Source organism: Ctenocephalides felis, unplaced genomic scaffold (assembly GCF_003426905.1).
Source record: "Ctenocephalides felis isolate EL2017-DRISC unplaced genomic scaffold, ASM342690v1 CF-g0.4_SCAFFOLD_01492, whole genome shotgun sequence".
In the NCBI taxonomy this organism is placed as follows: Eukaryota; Metazoa; Arthropoda; class Insecta; order Siphonaptera; family Pulicidae; genus Ctenocephalides; species Ctenocephalides felis.
In genome coordinates, this window is record NW_020537646.1 from 52030292 (window position 1) to 52051584 (window position 21293).

The 21293-nt window shown below is 32.6% G+C and overlaps 2 protein-coding genes across 4 annotated transcripts in view; one reads left to right on the top strand and one right to left on the bottom strand.

Annotated features, from left to right (window-relative positions):
• The window catches only part of LOC113370728 (septin-4), a 79302-nt gene that overhangs the window by 21193 nt on the left and 36816 nt on the right, over positions 1-21293 (bottom strand). The window contains exon 1 of one of the 3 annotated variants that reach the window (XM_026611421.1): positions 14865-14970. The exons of the other annotated variants lie outside the window; for them this stretch is intronic. The gene's annotated coding sequence lies outside the window, so the exon portion shown is untranslated. Of the gene's footprint in view, positions 1-14864; positions 14971-21293 lie in introns of those variants that run through there. 3 annotated transcript variants of the gene reach the window in all.
• Positions 514-1025, top strand: LOC113370729 (60S acidic ribosomal protein P0-like). The gene has a single exon (XM_026611426.1). It carries the CDS (start codon positions 606-608, stop codon positions 1023-1025), a length of 420 nt encoding a protein of 139 aa, XP_026467211.1. The 5' UTR covers positions 514-605.

A 21293-nucleotide genomic window follows, 5' to 3' on the forward strand; every position in this document is an offset into this window, starting at 1 on the left:
TTTATTGGTGATGTCCTCATTCCTAGAATACCCATAATTTCGAACCATACAATATTTGAATTTATAATTTTGCAATTCCCTGTTCGATTTTTCTTTGCAATCACAACAAATAAAGCTCAAGACCAATCTTTTGAAATATGTGGTTTGGATTTAGATCAGGATTGCTTATCACATGGAATGTAGTCGCGTGTAGTCGAGTTGGCAAGCCAGATAGTCTTAGACTATACAAAAAGTATTGTATATTCACAATTCTTGAAAAATTAAACTATTATGAAATTTATTATTTGTTTTATTTCCCATATCTCAACCATTCAATCCCATTGTGCCACAGCGAAAAATGGCAGGGTAAAGTTAGTAAAGCCACCTGGAAGTGAAACTACTTTACTAATCTTGTCCAATTGTTGGATGAATACCCAAAATGTTTTATTGTGGGAGCCGACAATGTGGGCTCCAAGCAAATGCAACAAATTCGTATGTCTTCGTATGTTGGGATGTCGTATGTCATCCCAACAAAAATTTGAAAAGGTACTATTGAAATCATCAATGATGTCCATATCTTAAAACCCGGCGATAAAGTTGGTGCTTCAGAAGCTACTTTGCTTAACATGTTGAACATTTTTCCCTTTTCATATGGTCTTTTGGTTGAACAGGTTTATGACTCTGGAGCTATCTTTGCTCCTGAAATCTTAGACATCAAGCCTGAAGATTTGCGTACCAAGTTCCAAGCTGGAGTTGCCAATTTGGCTTCAGTTTGTTTGTCTATTGGTTATCCAACTGTTGCTTCTGCTCCTCACAGCTTGGCTAACGGTTTCAAGAACATGTTGGCCATTACAGCCACTACTGAAGTTGAATTCAAAGAAGCTACCACAATTAAGGAATACATTAAGGATCCCAGCAAGTTTGCTACTGCTACTGCTGCCGCTCCAGCTGCTGCTGCTGCAGCATCTGCTGAATCCAAGAAAGAAGAAAAGAAAGAGGAATCTGAGTCTGAAGATGATGACATGGGTTTCGGTCTCTTTGATTAAGAACATTTTCCACAACATTAACATTTTGGGAAATCCATATTTATGTGAATATTTAAATATTCAAGTCTGTTTGTGATTATTATCTGTAAATACTTGCCTGAACTTTGCGCAGTTCTGTGGCAATTTACAAGATTTTATTTGTAAGCATAACTTTGTATATTTCATAAAACCAAACGTTTGCAGTTTTGCACATTATTCTGAAAACAAATCATATCTGATAAAACATTTTTTTTCCGAATAACAAACATTTAAATTAATATAATAAATTACTTCAAATATTTAGTTACATTTTAAAGCTTAAAGTCAGATGTTTTCAAAAGTCAAATCACATTTTTTGGCGAAAACATAAACCTTGTTTTCGGGAAGTTAATAAACAGTGAGGTACACAACCCAATTATTTACATTAGTTATTAATTTCACCAATATTTATATTTTAATGAAACATGTACTTTGAATAAAATTTGAAGCAAGTATGATCCAAACAACACCTTTGGAAACACCACAAACTTTTGAATTATTTAGGAATCCAAATTAAAATACAAAACAGGAATTTTTATCGCTTAAGATGCTAATAATAACGCTTTAAAAGTGTTATGCAGCAATTTTGAATTGTTATGCATCATGTTTGACAAATTTCATTTCATCTCTTTAGGGTTCTTGAAACTTTTTATATTAATCTTGGTGAAACATTTATGTAGAAAAATTTAAATATGTACAGAAAAAACGTTGTCATAGAACCGAAAATCCGAAGCCAACCTGAAACAAATACGCGTCGAAACAATTATAACAACTATACTCTTTTCTATCTATGCGAACCACTCTAAAGCCGGCCACAGACGATACTGTATAATAGCGCAACCTGTGACTTGTAAATGTATTCTGTGTGATGCTTTTTTGCGCAACTTGACAGACTGGAACAAGGGAGTAGACATAAGCACTTTTCGATTAACAAACGTTTTTATACTACTTACCCGCATAGCAAACCACATAATGGCCACTATTTTCCTGCATTATGGCAAAAGTCGAACATATTTCCCATATTGAAGCCAAAAAAACAACCATACTTAGCGCAAAATTACAGACCAATTAGCCTCCTCAATACATTTCGTAAACGACTAAAGACTACAAAATCATACTAGACACACTCTACAGTATACCCACTGATGCAACTAATTGAAAACACCGTACTCAATTACAACAGACAGTCTTGTGCCAGACATCGTAGAGTGTATTTATAATACAAGTTATGCCATCGAGGGCCCGCGGGCAGGCCTTAAGACGGCCGCCGGACCCTAAACCGAGTACCTGTTCAACCCGAGGACAGGTCAGAGTCCGACCGCCGGACGCTAATCCGAGTACCTGTTCGACCCGAAGACAGGTAATAGTCCAATCGACGGACACTAATCCGACTACCGGTAGTGTTATCGGTAATATAGTTGCTACCGCGATGAACATATGGTACAGTAATAGTGACAATACAAATGCAATTGAAATAAATAATACAGTAATGGATAGTGAATGTTGTCAGAACAGAAAAATCTTACGAATCAACAAGTACGCTGGAAAATTTAAACAACATATCAAGCAAGACTAATATATGTGTCAACGACAGTTTTGATAGTTCATACAATGACATTTCGGTCAATCCCAACAAGTGGCAAATAGTTGCTTCATCATCTAACAATAAGAAGCGTAAAGTTAACGCCGATAATACTGGTTACACCGAGGTACAACTATCAAATAGATATAGTATATTATCAAATAATACTCTCGATAGATCATGCAATACCACTAACGACAATATGGGTTTACCTGATAGCTCGGTCGCTAAAACTGTGAGGCCTCCACCAATCTACATTTATAACGTCGTCGACTTTCCGGACATGATGAGATCACTCAGTGTTGTATTAAAATCTGACCAATATATTTTAAAAACCTCCCAACCATATGATCAAGATTAATGTGTTCGAACCGGGTGTATATAGGAATGCAGTTAAGTTTACGCAGAAAAGTAAAGTCGTATTTCACATATAATACTGAGAGGTCGTACCGAGTAGTGCTTAAATATATTCATTTTACGACAAATGTCGTAATTGCTGACTTAAAGTCAGAAGCATTAATAACCTGAAGCATCGTATATCAAAAAAACCTTTAAACATTTTCTTTGTTGATTTTGAACCTGCGCGCAGCAACTCTACTATTTATAAGATCAACAAATTGATGAATCAGATAGTAAACTTCGAACCTCCAAGGAGAACAAGAGACATCATCCAGTGTCATAGATGTCAGCTTTATGGCCACTCAAGAACGTATTGCAATCGGCCTTACGCCTGCGTAAAATGCGGAGACCCTCATCCTACATCGAAGTGTAAAAAAAACAAGAACACTCCAGCGTGCTGCTTCTTGTCTGGCGGAGCACATCCTGCAAACTATAAAGATTGCGAATTTTTCCACAACCTTGACAAAAACTGGAGAAAATCTAACCATAAAACCATACAAAACCAGCCAACTACCGCCTACATTGATTCATCACCGTCATCTCATAGGGAACGTACATCACCAATAATTTATAATTCACAGAACATGAGCTATTCCCAAGTATTGAAACCTCAAGTAAATAATAACCAGTCTCAAGAGTTTTCAGCACTAACTTCTATAATTAATGAATTCCAAGACATAATGAAGCAAACGACCCAACAAAACACTATGAAATTAAACATGCTTTCACTAAATAAAATTAAATAATGGCCAACACACTCACAATAGCAATATGGAACGTTTTAATTTAAAATACATAACTATACAACTTATCACACACCTCGATGGTGCCTGCCACGCCGGAAGCGCAATTCTAATTAAGTCTAATATAAAAGATTATGAATCAACTAAATATAACACTGCGTACTTACAGGCTACCACAATTGTAGTAAGTGCATTAACATTTGATATGTTTATCTCCGCCACTTATTGTCTTCCAAGACACAACATAAACCCTGACGTGCTCAACCCTCAACCTTCATATTCGACAACAGAATTTCAAGTACCTAGGTTTACATCGGGTCAACACCACTCTTGTTGTCAAACTTTGCGGAACAGAAAGGCTCTAGGCATAGATTTAGTAACAATAAAGATGCTAAAGGTACTATCAAAAAGGGATACGTTCTTTTAACTTACACCATTAACGCTATTATTCGTCTAAACTATTGGCCAATGTCGCTCAAACAGTGTGAAATAATATTCATTCCTGAGCCAGAGAAAAATCCTGATTTAGTAGATTCTTACAGACAGATCTCGCTTTTGTCCAATATAACCAAAGTTTTTGAAAAACTAATACTATCTGATATTTCTAACCATTACAATGTAATTCCAGACCATCAGTATGGATTTAGGCCGATGCATTCTACAATACAGCAGTGGCATAGGATAGTAAACAAAATCCACAAATCTTTCAAAGATGGAGAATACTGCACAGCAGCTTTTATGGACGTGAAACAGGCCTTCGACAAGGTATGGCGTAAAGGATTACTTATCAAAATCAAGAATTTAGTTCCTGATTACCACAATTTTTTTTAAAGCGTACTTGGAGAAAATACAGTTCAGAACCAAAGTTGTTACAGATTTATCCAGTTATCGATTCATAAACGCCGGCGTTCCACAAGGTAGTTGATTGGGCCCAATCCTTTATATTATTTTTACACATGATTTACCACAATCAGAAGATGCAATGCTAGGTACATTTGCTGATGACACAGTAATAGCAACATCCCATATTAATCCTGTAACTGCTAGCACAAAGCTACAACACCATTTAAACAAAATAGAAGCATGGGCGCAGAAGTGGAGAATTAAAATTCATGAATCAAGGGGTTGCCAAGTCACTTTCACCCTAAAGAAAGACAAATGCCCGGCAGTAAAAATCAATGATAAAACTATACCGCATTCAGATACTGTAAAGTATCTAGGTTTGCACTTAGACAAAAAATTGAATTGGATTCCACATGTCAGCAACAAATATAAACAATTAGAGAGAAAAGTAAAATCCCTATATTGGATGTTAGGCACAAAATCTAAATTGTCCCTCGATAATAAGGTGCTAATATAGAGAACGGTGATAAAGCCGATATGGTGCTACGGGGTTGAACTCTGGGGATGCGCCAGCAAAACGCGTATATCTGCCATTCAAAGGAAACAGAGCAAAATTCTTAGACTAATCACAAGTGCACCATGGTTTGTTTCTAACGAGATAATTCATAATGATTTAAATCAAGGATGAGCAACCCGCCGCCCGCCGGATGTTTTTCTGCGGTCCGCCAAGCATTTCTCAACTACAGATTATTTTTCTAGATATTTTATCAAATACGGCTGTAAAGGCTAATTTTGTTGTCAGTCAAATACTGGTAAAAGCTGTTGTTCGCAGAAATAGCATTTTCTGTTAAAATAAATATTAGTTTAACAATATTGCAAGAAAAATTGAGAACTTGTCAGAAGTTTAAATCATCGTGAATTCAAAAACTTCCTGACAATTTAGAGCGTGAATATGGCGTGCTTCTCAATACCAAAGTACGTTAGCTCAATATCACTATTGAGCAATGCTTAAAGGAGTATACGACCCAATGGTGAACTACAATTGTTTTTGGATACGAAAGAACAATTGTAGTACTTTCGTCATTTTGGTAATAATTATTACTTTATATTATTATTTATTATTTATTATTATATAGATATTATTCTTTAAAGAATAATATCTTTTGTAGTAACTTGTGTTTCACATTTTATTTTCAGAAAAATGAAAATGTGAACAACTTTTAATTGTGATTCCAAATGGTCAAAGCTAACAAAACAGCTGTGTTTTCATGTAAATGTTTTATTCGCCATTTACAATGCAAAATAATACAGATTTAGAAAACTTATTTTTTCAGTAAATATCGCAATTTTTTATAAATCTCACGTCAGCCCTGAGAAATTTTCGATTTTGAAAACTCAAATCAAATTATGGTAAATTATTTTTTTGGAAATACGTATGTGTGCAAACAATTCCACAGGTCCACAAAAGAAAAGTAGCTGAATAATAATTCATTCGTTCAGAAAAAATGCTAGATTGAAGATTGTGCCAGTTTTTAAATGATTTTCCATATTTTGTGCCCCAATTTTGACTATAAATTTATATTTAGCGGTAAAAGTACATTGAAAATACATCGGAAAATATGCCACACAACCAATACAGACAACTTTTTTTTTGTGGACCTGTGTTAATTTCAACCATGAAATTCATAAAAAATTACCACCTTTCAAAACTGAGTAAAACATATCAAAGCTGCATACGTGTTGCTACTTTCCATATTGAAAAAAACAAAATAAAGAACAAAATTTAAAAAAACGGCTGATATTGATCAGCTTATATAAAAAAGCAGTGCTAAATTTCTTATTAAAGTTTTCAAGTAAATTAGTTTTTCTGTTTAACTATTATTTGTTTTTACTTTGTATTTATATTTATAAACACTTATAGTATACGCTCGTAATTATATGAAATATATACTTTTTTAAATTTTGTATTTTTGTTCTTATCTTGTGGCAATTTTGTAATTTTGTTGCAGTTACATTATTCCCGCACTCAGCCAATAAATCTTTTTGACTTAATTTTAGTTCAGACTTTTGAAAAAGCTTCAATTTTATGAAAAAGCTACAATTTTATTCAAAAAGAAAAATCAATTTATATTTATCATGGGTTGTACGACCGTAACAATTTTTTAAAATTTTGTTCTTCATTTTAATTTTCTTAATGCGGAATGGAAAACTACATACAACTTCAAATTTTCATTATTTTATAATAGTCATTTTAGTAGTCCATCATTTTTTATTTAGCTCGGTAATCGTTCAATTAACTATTATCGTCTTTTTTGTGAACCTTTTTAATTAAAATTCGATAAGGATTTTTAAAAAGCTCTTTAAGGAGCTTATAAAAAAGCTTAAATTTATCCGCTCTATTCGCTGCAACATTTTAAAACCAATTCTTAGATATTGGCAATGAAATGGTTACCTCCGATAAAACTAACTGATTTGCAGGTTTATCCTACTGTACAAATATTTCCCGACGTGCATTTAGAAGTACATAGTTTTTGAATGTCTTGCAGAAGGCACAATTCTAGCAAAACTAGTGGTGTATGGCATCGCGCCTTAAGACAAGTTGCTGGAACTTCCCGTACCGCAATGAAATATTCGAGAAATTTTAAACGTTTTCAAATACATATATAATTACAAATACTGTAACTTTCATTATTTTTGCTATCTTGTTATAACTGAGGAAATCAAATGTAAATCATAAATCAATTCATCTCCAGAATATTAACAATCGTCATTTCATTTCGAATTCAATTTCAAAAAAATAGTTGCCTAATTTACACAAAATTGAAAAAGTGCTCCCGTATAGTCACAGTCTATTGCAAATAATTCTGTGCGACATTTTCACTTATACTGTGCTTTTTCAGAACACTTGAAAAATACATTCCAGCCTCATCCCCGCAGTTGCAACGTAAACGATGAAGATTTTACAATTACAGTTGTTTACAGAATGAATCTATACCAGGCTAAACCGTAAAACGCATAACGGTGACCGAATTGAAAAATTCTGTCAAGGTTGCAAATCCTAATAAATCTCCTGGGCCAGATAAAATTACGAGAAAAATGATAAAAGAACTGCCAGAAAAGGGATTTAGATTATTAACAATAATATTCAATTCAATTCTTAGATTAAAAGTGTTCCCTCAAGCTTGGAAAATAGCTAAAATAATTCTTATACCTAAACCTGGAAAAGATCCTCATGTATTGTCTTCCTATAGACCAATAAGCCTACTTCCTTGTATTTTAAAGATATTTGAAAAATTATTACTCCAACGCATTAAGTCAGAATTGTTGAATCAAAACCTAATTCCAAACCACCAATTCGGCTTCAGAGAACAACACTCAACCATAGAACAGGTTCATCGCCTAGTAAATATAATTAACGAATCGCTCCACGCAAAAAAATATTGTTCTGCTGTATTTTTAGACGTTGCGCAAGCATTTGACAAGGTATGGCACACTGGTTTGTTGTACAAACTAAAACTCTGTTTATCAGAACCGATATTTTCAATAATAAAATCGTTCCTTGAAAATAGAGAATTTTTCGTCAGCATTAACAACGAGGAGTCGACCAAAAAAAAAGATCCTCTCTGGGGTGCCCCAGGAAAGCGTCCTTTCTCCAACTCTATTTCTTATATTCACAGCGGATTTTCCTTTATACTCCGGAACAAGCGTGTCGACATTTGCTGACGATACATGTATCATTGCCTCCAATAAAGATCCCGCAATAGCTTCGCAACAATTACAAGAAAATGGCTTTCTTTATGAAGAATTATGACAAACGGCTCAAAATCTACGCATATCACTTTCACGCTGCGTACTGGTATATGCCCTACAATTAAGTTAAATGGACAGGAAATCCCAGTAAAAGATAGCTAAAATATCTCGGAATACGCCTAGACCCAAAATTGAACTGGAGAGTTCACATTAACAAGAAAAAACAGCAGATTGATGAACTATTCAAAAAACATTACTGGCTACTGAATAAACGTTCCGAACTGTCGACGAATAACAAACTAATTATTTATAAATGTATTTTTAAACTAGTGTGGTCTTATGGGATTCAACTATGGGGCACCGCCAAAAAAAAACAATCTACAGATTATTCAGCGAGTGCAGAATAAGATCATAAGGCAGGCACTGAACGCACCTAGGTACGTTCCCAACTGGTTGATTCACCAGGACAGCAACATGATGACAGTAAATGAAGAAATTCAACAGAAAACAAACAACTACAAAAAAAGAATAGACGAACACCCAAATTACTTGGCACACAAAGTATACTCAGAAGCGCGCCCAACAAGGCTAAAACGAAAAATTCCAAATGATCTCATAAATTTGTAAATTATTATTATTATTATAATTATTATTATTACTATTACTATTATTATTATTATTATTATTATTATTATTATTATCATTATTATTATTATTATTATTATTATTATTATTAACTTCCCGAAGGAGAAGTTTATGTTTTCATCAAAAAATCCGAATCGCTAATTTTATGTTTTCTCGACGTTTCGAGCCATTCTGAATCGAATGAGACCAAATTTGGAAAAAGTATGTGTGTGTGTGTGTGTGTGTGTATGTGTGTGTGTGTGTGTGTGTGAACAGATTTTTTGCCGTAAATCGACGTTTTCTCCAAAACGGTTGGACCGATTTCAAAAATTTAAAAGCCATTTGATGTATCTCGATGAGGACTATCGTCTCTGAGTTTTGTGCGGCGATCGGCCGGGCCGTTTCTTTGTAAATTGCAGAAAAGTGAAAATTTTTTCGTCCACGTTTTAGCCCGCAATTCTGAATCGATTCTGAAAATTCAAAAACCGTTCGATAGATATTGGTTGGGAATCGTGCTGATTAGTTTTTGGTAAAGATCGGCCGGGCCGTTTTCTTGTAATAAAGTTTAAAAAAAAAAAATTTGACAATTTTTATGATTATTTTTTTGACGATAGATACCACAGTCTTCTAGGTCATACTAAAATACAACGGCCCTACGACAACTGGTTCAGCTTTAAAAATTCGTCAAAGTTTGCAAAAATCAGTATGGTCTTTTTGGCATTTGTCAAAATTAGACTTTTGATCGACGTTTTCTCAAAAACGCCTGAACCGATTTTAGAAATTTAAAAGCCATTTGATGTATTTCGGTAAGGACTATCGTTTGTCAGTTTGTGCAACGATCTGCCAAGCCGTTTCTTCGTAATTTGAAAAAAAGTGTTGAACTTTTCGTCCACATTTAAGCTCATCCTACCGAACCGATTTTAAAAAATCAAAAACTGTTCGAAAGATATTAGATGGGAATGATGCTGATTAATTTTAGGTGAAAATCTACCGAGCCGTTTTCTTGTAATTAACTGTTGAAAAAAAGTGTTAAATTTTCGTCCACATTTAAGCTCATCCTACCGAACCGATTTTAAAAAATCAAAAACTGTTCGAAAGATATTAGTTGGGAATGATGCTGATTAATTTTAGGTGAAAATCTACCGAGCCGTTTTCTTGTAATTAAATGTTGAAAAAAAGTGTTAAATTTTCGTCCACATTTAAGCTCATCCTACCGAACCGATTTTAAAAAATCAAAAACTGTTCGAAAGATATTAGTTGGGAATGATGCTGATTAATTTTAGGTGAAAATCTACCGAGCCGTTTTCTTGTAATTAAATGTTGAAAAAAAGTGTTAAATTTTTGTCCACATTTCAACTCATCCTACCGAACCGATTTTAAAAAATCAAAAACTGTTCGAAAGATATTAGTTGCGAATGATGCTGATTAATTTTAGGTGAAAATCTACCGAGCCGTTTTCTTGTAATGAACTGTTGAAAAAAAAATTGAAGCCGATTTTCATGGAACTTTTTTTGGCGATATACATCATGGTCTTATAGAACTTACTGTAATGCTACGGCCTTACAACAAGTAGTTTAATTTTAAAAATTCGTCAAACTTTGCTAAAATTATTATCGTTTTTTTTTAAAGTAGGATTGATGAAGTATATTATTTACACATTTTTTTGATCAAGTCGATTATTTACACATATCGGGAAGTTCATATAATTTGCCTCAAGGCTAAATACCAAACCAACTAGTTATTATTATTATCTTACTATTTCTATTATTGTTATTTTGTTATATTTTATTATTTTTCTAGTATTATTTTATTATTCAGAAATTTTATTTATATTATTTATTAATTTTATTTTTATTATTATTTGCTTATATTTTATATCAAATCATATTACGGATATTATTTTCATGTAAATTTTATCCTTTGCACTTTTATTTATTTAATTTTATGTTATTATTTATCAATATTACTTGATGTTAATAATTTAGCAGTTGTAATAATTATTGAAATTAAAAAAAAATACTGTGCTTAGCTTGGCGGCATTTTCACATTTTTCAATAGTTTCCACAAAATTGGAAAAGTGCTTCAGTATAAAAAGTCTAAACGCACTTGGGTAAACATTTGTACCAGAGTGTCGCTTAGACTGTGCTTAGTCTAGGTAATTTTTTGAATTTTTAATCCAAAATTACAATTTATTTTATGGAAAATAAAAAAAGATGTAATAATTTCTTATACTCAAAAGCAATTGTTTTGTCAATACAAGCAGAAAGTTTTTTAGATCCTTCAAATCGGACGCTTAGTTCACTCAAAAACTGCCATTTTTGCACCTTGCCAAAAACTAATCTGCACATCTCCCTATCAATAGGGATCGAACATTTTTTAAACCATTCAAATCGGTTGATCCGTGCGCCCGAAAACGTGGACGAAAAATTGCGGACATACAAAACACACACACACACACACATACACATACACACATCCATTTTTCCTGTGGTATGCCAAAATGTTCAGAAACCTTCAAAACGCAAAATGCAAAAATCGAGAAATCGATTTCGAGAAATGCAAAAATTTTCATTTTCGATTGTCGGCCCATCACTATAACTACCCTACGCGAAGTTAAAAATTAGAAATTTAATATTAAAATCTGAAGATAAAACTGTTTTTGAGAGAAAACTGAAATTTTTTTTAGAGTTTTTGAAATCTCACTCGTTTCGCTACGCATAGCATAACTTAATTCAAATATGTATGTTAGTATTTTAGCGTATGGTAAATTATCAATGTAATTTGTGTTAGCTGCCCCTTTCATTTATATACTCCATATTTATACATTCAGAATTAGTTAGTCATTTCTAATACTGATGATTTTCTAAAAATATTTTCGGTGGCTAAACGTTTGCCGGGTATTTTTTGTTTTGCTCGCAGACTAGATCGAATAATTGCGATAGCTGCGCTAACTAGCGTCGTAAGCGCGAGTCATCTAAGCGATCACTTCAGCTTGGCGTAACAATTTCCGTTACATTTGTACGGATTTACATCCATGTCGCGCCTAAAGAAGTAAAAAAGAAGTTTTACTTCAAAAAACTACAACAAACGAAGCAATACCGGATTGGTGTTGCTTGACTTAGAGGCGTTTGAACCAATCTGGATGGATGGACTGATGCACAAACACATAACCTTCAATTTTCCAGCCTATACCTATAAAAGTACTTCATTCATACATTACAGATCACGGTACAAATAGACAACATAAGACAAGTGACGGCGGGAGTACCGCAAAGGTCAATTCTAGGGTTACAGTTTAACGTCTACATCTATGAAATTCCCACCGACGCCAACACAACACTATTAACGTTCGCAGACGACACTGTCATATTCAAATCATCTAGATCACCCAGACTACTGGTCACCAAAATACAGAGGCAGAGGCATATAGATACACTGACATACTATACGAACAAGTAGTGTTACAACGATAGTATCGATACTGAGTAAGTATCGATACTGTTCGCGCCAATCAAAGTATGCGGTTATATTGATATAAAAACAAAAAATCATCAATCGATAATCAAACCAAAATCAAATCATTCAATACGTAATCAAAAACATATTAAAATTATTGTAAATACTATTATAACTTATAAAATAAATATATACAGTTATCAATAAAGTATTTTACAATTGATCCTTCATAAGGCAATCAATCAAAACAACATTGAAAAAATATTGGTCCAGACTCGTATGTGACGTCCAGCAATCGAAGGAAATCAAATACATCGAATTGGAAATCAATCAAAACAAGCATAAACCAAGTAAATCAAGATTAAATAAAAAGGAAGTTCAAACTCAAGATAGGAAGTTCAAATTTGGAGCTACAGCTACAAGAACAAGCAAAGCAAGAAACAAGGTTATTCAATTGCATTTCCTTCTGATCAATCTTTTCTTATTTAATTAATAAAGTTTAGTACGATCTGTGACAAGATGGAATCGTTAAAAACTTTAAAATCACTCAAAACGAAGCAACTAGAAATTAAATCGCAATTAGCATATTGCGAAAAGATTTGCAATCAATGGTCACTGTGTGTGAATTGAATATTTCTGAAATTAGCCGTTTTATAGAGTATGTAAGACCTAATTTTGACTTATTTGAAGATACGGTTATCAAAATTGCAACTTTACTTGATGATGAAGAAGAAATTGATAATTTATTTGATAACGAATTAGAAAAGTTTTTTGATAAATACCACAAATGCTTGACAACATTATCAAAGCTTAGACCAGCAGCATTGAATAAATTAGATGCTAGTTCGGAATTCAATTTAAATTATACCAAAACAACAAATAATGCAAGTAACATAAAACAGCCTCAATTTTATTTACCTCAATTAAACATTTCTAAATCAATTTCGGTATCTAATCATGAATCTAACTTAAAAGCTCAAGTAGATACATCTTCAGAAATACGCAAACCATACGACGATAAACAATACTTTACTGAAACGGAAAAATAACGCGAAGAGCATTCTATTTTTAATACAACTAAGACTATTGACGGAAGTTTAGGTACTAAAATTCAATTTGCAAAAAATATCAAAGACATAGAATATAGTAGACAAGTAACATTAAAAAGTCATATTTCACTTGCAAACAGAAACCAATTCACCGAATATGATAACTTCATAAACGCAAGCATACCTAAAATAAGTTTATATTTACCTCATCAAGACGTGTTAAAGTCAATCAATTTAACAACTATTTTTCGCATAATTTTGGAAACGACTTGTAAGTCCGATATAAGTCTGCTGATAACTGAGCTACAACTTGTTAGACCGAATATCCGAAACGAAATCTGTTTCATTATACCAAATGTTAAAATTCATACTTCAATACTAACGGTCGATATAAAGAGAGTGATCGAACAAGTTTTAGTTCAGATAAACGACAGAAAGATGCACCAAACAATTCGGAAGAAAACTTCCAATAACAAAATAAACATGAATCAACAACATACGTTCTTATCAATGCGATGTTCAGAACAATCACCTAAACAAAGCATAACTGAACATCTAAAAATATTCGAAATCCCCAGAAATTATTTTAACGTTCATAGTTCTTTAACCACAGCTGATACAATAATGAAATTTTTTATTAACAACAATCTCACTAACATTTTAACGCAAGCTAAACTCAATCCTTATGAATTGAATTCTAACCATTCAAAACTTTTCTTTCCAACTCAAAATCGTCTAAGCACGAAATTACATATCTATACATATAGCGCGCGAATGAATGTGTTTTTCACTTCAAATTCTAGCTATAAAATAAAATTGATAGTGGAAAAATCTAGAATAGCACTAACAAAATACATCGCACTCTTATGCCTCAAACTAAGTGAAGCACAATTATTAAAAATTCTTGCGCGAAAAATGAAACGGCATTAAGTATCGCGTTTGATAAAAAAATATATTGGAGCGATCTTACTATCACTCTTATATGGATAAAATCTCTATTTTTATGAATATAAAATCGCTTTTGCGAATATATTTTATTTTATTCAAAACAGAACTGTATGCAAACTACTGGTTACATACAATTTATTAAAATCACTAAAGCATTGCAACGCGCCAAGGTCCATCTTGGCTTCTAACTAAAGACTGCATCGCACGATTGACAATTTTACAATTTTTGCGATTGAAATATGAATCTGAATTGCAAGTTTAGCTTGTACTCATTAAACTGGTACGTGTTATGAATCTCAACTTTGTACAAATACTAAAATGACAAAGAACAGAACATCACAGAGTTTATTAATGATTAACAAAATGAATAAATCACTTAATAAATTGATAAAATCAAAACAAGTCATGACAATCAAGCAAAACATACCTAACTTAAGTACGCAGATCGGAACATTGTTGAACGTTGCTTAAGATCCAATAAAAAAGATCCTGATCACTTCTATATTCAAAATCTTAAACCTCAACTTGCTATGCGTCAATGCTTGGTATCCTCGAAAATACGCTTGCTCAACATCAGCAACTCCAAAACACAAGAGCATGTGGAATATGGAGTCAGAATATGCAGACTTTTCTCGTCTGCAAATACAACCATAATAACCAGTTTAAGGAGACAATGTTACAGTGCTCCAGTGCTTAATTCATTCACATTAATGAAGATTACCAATTATTTTGAAATCTATATTTCAAGGCATGCGGTTATATTGATATATGGGCTCGCCCGTAGGTAAGCGGTTAAGAGCGACGGGACCTGAATCAGAGGTCCCGGGTACGATACCCACTTCGAGCAGCCTGTTGTCAGGCAGCAGTGACAACGATTTTCACTTGGAAATATAGATAGCAATATATTTCCAAGTGAAAATAGCCCTTGCCCGGCATTGCTGCACCAATAAAAAGTCAGCCCTTAATTAAATCTAATAACAAAAAATCATCAAATATGGATGGATTAACCATTGCGTTACCATCTAAAAAATATGAAGAAAGGAGAAGTTTCAGCCCAACAGCTCATAGGACATAAGGTTCTGATTGCTGTTAATAAAAAAAAATCATTCAATACGTAATCAAAAACATATTAAAATTATTGTAAATACTATTATAACTTATAAAATAAATATATACAGTTATCAATTAAGTATTTCACAATTGATCCTTCATAAGGCAATCAATCAAAACAACATTGAAAAAACAGATACTTTGACTTCGATACTGAGTACTTTTGGAATCGATTCTTCAGGGCGATTCTTTTGGCGGTATCGATACTTTGCGCCAACTCAAAAAGTATCGGCTATATTTTTTGACCCCACCAAAAGTTCGACCGCATTTTATGAACACCACTCATTCTCTTTTGTCGCGGCGACCGCTCTTCATAGATAACGAACGAAACAAGCGATAAGTCGTGTCCGATATGTTTATGAACGCCCACACTTCGAAGCCAATCATTAACAATAAATAAAAAAATTATAATTTAAGATTACGTACGTCGATAATATAATTTCTGTTACCTCCGAGAACATATGTTTATCAACGAAAATAAATTTTGTATATTGTATGCAAAAATCTTGTTGTCTGCGAAATTGTTAAACTTTAGTTAAATAATTTATTGAGACATTCGATCCGCTAATACTTTTTTTTCTAGAATAAATACTACTTTATAATCGTTAAGTATTTTCATTAAAATTTTTATATTTTTGATTCTAATTTTTAAAGCCGATACCTTTTTTCTAAAATAAATACTGTGGGAGTAGTAATGGATATGAAAGTATAAACTTCACTTGTATAAAAATATATAAAATTTATTGACTATAAAAATTAATGCTATGAAGTCCAATTGTTTTTCTACAACCACAAGTCTGCTTGATTTACCCACACACTCCCTGCCCACAGTTGACCTCACAGTTAAAAAAAAAACAGGGAAACACGTTATAAATAAATGGTGAAAAACAAATTATAGCAGTGTTGTGATACTGGTCAATTAGAAATAAATGACAGTTTCGTCGGCAGATCCACCGTATGGTAGGTAATTCGACCTTCCATCATCTTCAAACTCAAACTGAATTTAAGTCATGTAGTGAACTTCCTGAACCTCGATGTCTTGGTGAACTTCGAGATTCAGCCACGATCTACTGTATTAATTTTTATTTCTACAATATTTTGGGTAAACAGATGGCACTCTGTAAGAATATGAATTTTCACAATGATTAATATAATCTTGTCGACTTCAGTAGTCCTTTGGATCATACATCAGATTCTCGAATCCTTGTGGCTCTGTGACAAACACTTTTATCAATTGCTCACCATTTACACTACCATCATAATTAATTGGTACTAGTTATAACAGAATTACTTGATGTTTGGAATGCATTATTTATGGGTACAGTTTCCATTTCAGCAGGTGTTGCATTCGTATCTGATGGGTTCTTATCAGAGAAAGAAGTTGGCTCTTTATCCAAACCAGGATCATTGGTTTCTTTAACATAAGAGTTCAGAATTGTGGAATCCAATAAATAATTTATGTCATCATTTTGTTTTGACTTGTCGCCGTCACCGATAATGGGAGGTGACATCAAAAGACGATTTGTTGAGTTAGCGGACAAGGAGAGGTTGAATTGCATTCCAATCAAAAATTTAGGCTCCAAATTATTTTTTTGTGTCAGCAATAAACATTGAGGTCTGGGTATACCAAATTGGTAACCACGAAAGTCCGGTTCAGGTAGTAAGTGCGTTAACTACGACGAACCGAGGACTGGACGTACCTTAAAAGTCGTCACTGAAGACTGATTATGATGCTGCGTCAAAATCTATATTTCTTAAATCCTCGAAAAATACTCCTTTGTCTCCATCTCAAGCGTCGCAGGTCACCAATGTGGGAGTAGTAATGGATATGAAAGTATAAACTTCACTTGTATAAAAATATATGAAATTTATTGACTATAAAAATTTTTTATTTACAACATTTTTTATTTATTCATATTCTAATTTATTTATATCATTCTTCTTAATTTTTCTTCGTATTTTCTTCAATTCTCACTCATTTTTCAAATTTCTAATTCTATTTAACTTTCAGCTTCATTTCATTTTTTTTTCTTCATTCTTCTTTCAAGTTCCAATATTTTTCTTCTTACTCCTAATTCAATTCAACTATTCTAATTCTGTTATTCAACTATTTTAATTCTGTTATTTTTTTAATTTTTATTCAATTTTTATTTAACAAATACAATTTTTATTTAATTTCAAATTAACTACACATATTTTTTTTTCATCAGTTTAGCTTGGGCAGCCGAGCGGTTCACATCGGAGTGTTTACATTTAAATACTACGGTATCAATTCATGCTAATAGTTTTGTTTAGTGATGTGCCGACTCGAAAATTTCCTGATTCGAGTGATTCGAATCAGAAAAAAACCTGATTCGAATCAATTCGAATCAAGTTCATATATGAACAATTATAATTTAAGAGAAGAAATAATATCATTTTAATAATTTTATAAGTGAAATAATTAATTTAGTAAGCAATTAATTCCAAAAAGTGCAGAGATGAATACATTTATATTATATATATAATAATAAACTAGCTACAAATATAACTAATATTTCAAGTGAATTTACAGTAAAATATAACCAAACAGTTTTCTATCACTAAAGCATATAAAACAATATTCTTAATCTTACGTTGAACGAATGCATGTGTATATTATTGATTGTTTAGATCTAATCTAAACAGGAAGCTGAACCTAACGTCTTACGAATGACTTAAAATTCAATCCACTACTGTAAAGATTGATATTATTTCATTTGCGTGAATTTGCCATTACTTGCATAATTAAAATATGCTAATTTTGTATGTGTATAAAACTCGTTGTGTATTTTATTTTGATAATAATTAAAATTTAAATCGCGTATTTATTATCTAAATGAGTTTTTGATATTTCATGAACAAATTTGCTCTCAGCGCTTAGTCAAAAATAAACAAACACTCAAGACCCATACGCACTGCATCTCGATAAGTCGAAACGCTAAAACACGGACACATGTTTCGAACTCAAGTCGGAATGATTCAGTTTGAGTCATATGAACTCGGATAAATTCATATCGACTTGAAGTCGGGATGAGTCGGTTTGAGTCATAGGAACTCGTATGAATTCATATCGACTTGAAGTCGAAATGAGTCGGTTTAAGTCATAGGAACTTAGATGAATTCATATCGACTTGAAGTCGAAATGAGTCGGTTTGAGTCATAGGAACTCGGATGAATTCATATCGACTTGAAGTCGAAATGAGTCGGTTTGAGTCATAGGAACTCGGATGAATTCATATCGACTTGAAGTCGGGATGAGTCGGTTTGAGTCATATAGAGTCGGATGGTATTGTTAGACAATGAATGCGGTTAAAGTCATATAAATTGGAGTCGGGTGATACATTTAAGCCGGGTGACTTGCATGATTTAATTCAAGATTTATTTTTTATATTTATTATTGTTATTTTTTATATTTATTATTATTATTATTTATATTATTATAATATTGAATTAAATTAAAACATTTTTTTATATTTATGAAAATTTGATGAAGAAGAAATTGATAATTTATTTGATAACGAATTAGAAAAGTTTTTTGATAAATACCACAAATGCTTGACAACATTATCAAAGCTTAGACCAGCAGCATTGAATAAATCAGATACTAGTTCGGAATTCAATTTAAATTATACCAAAACAACAAATAATGCAAGTAACATAAAACAGCCTCAATTTTATTTACCTCAATTAAACATTTCTAAATCAATTTCGGTATCTAATCATGAATCTAACTTAAAAGCTCAAGTAGATACATCTTCAGAAATACGCAAACCATACGACGATAAACAATACTTTACTGAAATGGAAAAATAACGCGAAGAGCATTCTATTTTTAATACAACTAAGACTATTGACGGAAGTTTTGGTACTAAAATTCAATTTGCAAAAAATATCAAAGACATAGAATATAGTAGACAAGTAACATTAAAAAGTCATATTTCACTTGCAAACAGAAACCAATTCACCGAATATGATAACTTCATAAACGCAAGCATACCTAAAATAAGTTTATATTTACCTCATCAAGACGTGTTAAAGTCAATCAATTTAACAACTATTTTTCGCATAATTTTGGAAACGACTTGTAAGTCCGATATAAGTCTGCTGATAACTGAGCTACAACTTGTTAGACCGAATATCCGAAACGAAATCTGTTTCAATATACCAAATGTTAAAATTCATACTTCAATACTAACGGTCGATATAAAGAGAGTGATCGAACAAGTTTTAGTTCAGATAAACGACAGAAAGATGCACCAAACAATTCGGGGGAAAACTTCCAATAACAAAATAAACATGAATCAACAACATACGTTCTTATCAATGCGATGTTCAGAACAATCACCTAAACAAAGCATAACTGAACATCTAAAAATATTCGAAATCCCCAGAAATTATTTTAACGTTCATAGTTCTTTAACTACAGCTGATACAATAATGAAATTTTTTATTAACAACAATCTCACTAACATTTTAACGCAAGCTAAACTCAATCCTTATGAATTGAATTCTAACCATTCAAAACTTTTCTTTCCAACTCAAAATCGTCTAAGCACGAAATTACATATCTATACATATAGCGCGCGAATGAATGTGTTTTTCACTTCAAATTCTAGCTATAAAATAAAATTGATAGTGGAAAAATCTAGAATAGCACTAACAAAATACATCGCACTCTTATGCCTCAAACTAAGTGAAGCACAATTATTAAAAATTCTTGCGCGAAAAATGAAACGGCATTAAGTATCGCGTTTGATAAAAAAATATATTGGAGCGATCTTAATATCACTCTTATATGGATAAAATCTCTATTTTTATAAATATAAAATCGCTTTTGCGAATATATTTTATTTTATTCAAAACAGAACTGTATGCAAACTACTGGTTACATACAATTTATTAAAATCACTAAAGCATTGCAACGCGCCAAGGTCCATCTTGGCTTCTAACTAAAGACTGCATCGCACGATTGACAATTTTACAATTTTTGCGATTGAAATATGAATCTGAATTGCAAGTTTAGCTTGTACTCATTAAACTGGTACGTGTTATGAATCTCAACTTTGTACAAATACTAAAATGACAAATAACAGAACATCACAGAGTTTATTAATGATTAACAAAATGAATAAATCACTTAATAAATTGATAAAATCAAAACAAGTCATGACAATCAAGCAAAACATACCTAACTTAAGTACGCAGATCGGAACATTGTTGAACGTTGCTTAAGATCCAATAAAAAAGATCCTGATCACTTCTATATTCAAAATCTTAAACCTCAACTTGCTATGCGTCAATGCTTGGTATCCTCGAAAATACGCTTGCTCAACATCAGCAACTCCAAAACACAAGAGCATGTGGAATATGGAGTCAGAATATGCAGACTTTTCTCGTCTGCAAATACAACCATAATAACCAGTTTAAGAAGACAATGTTACAGTGCTCCAGTGCTTAATTCATTCACATTAATGAAGATTACCAATTATTTTGAAATCTATATTTCAAGGCATGCGGTTATATTGATATATGGGCTCGCCCGTAGGTAAGCGGTTAAGAGCGACGGGACCTGAATCAGAGGTCCCGGGTACGATACCCACTTCGAGCAGCCTGTTGTCAGGCAGCAATGACAACGATTTTCACTTGGAACTATAGATAGCAATATATTTCCAAGTGAAAATAGCCCTTGCCCGGCATTGCTGCACTAATAAAAAGTCAGCCCTAA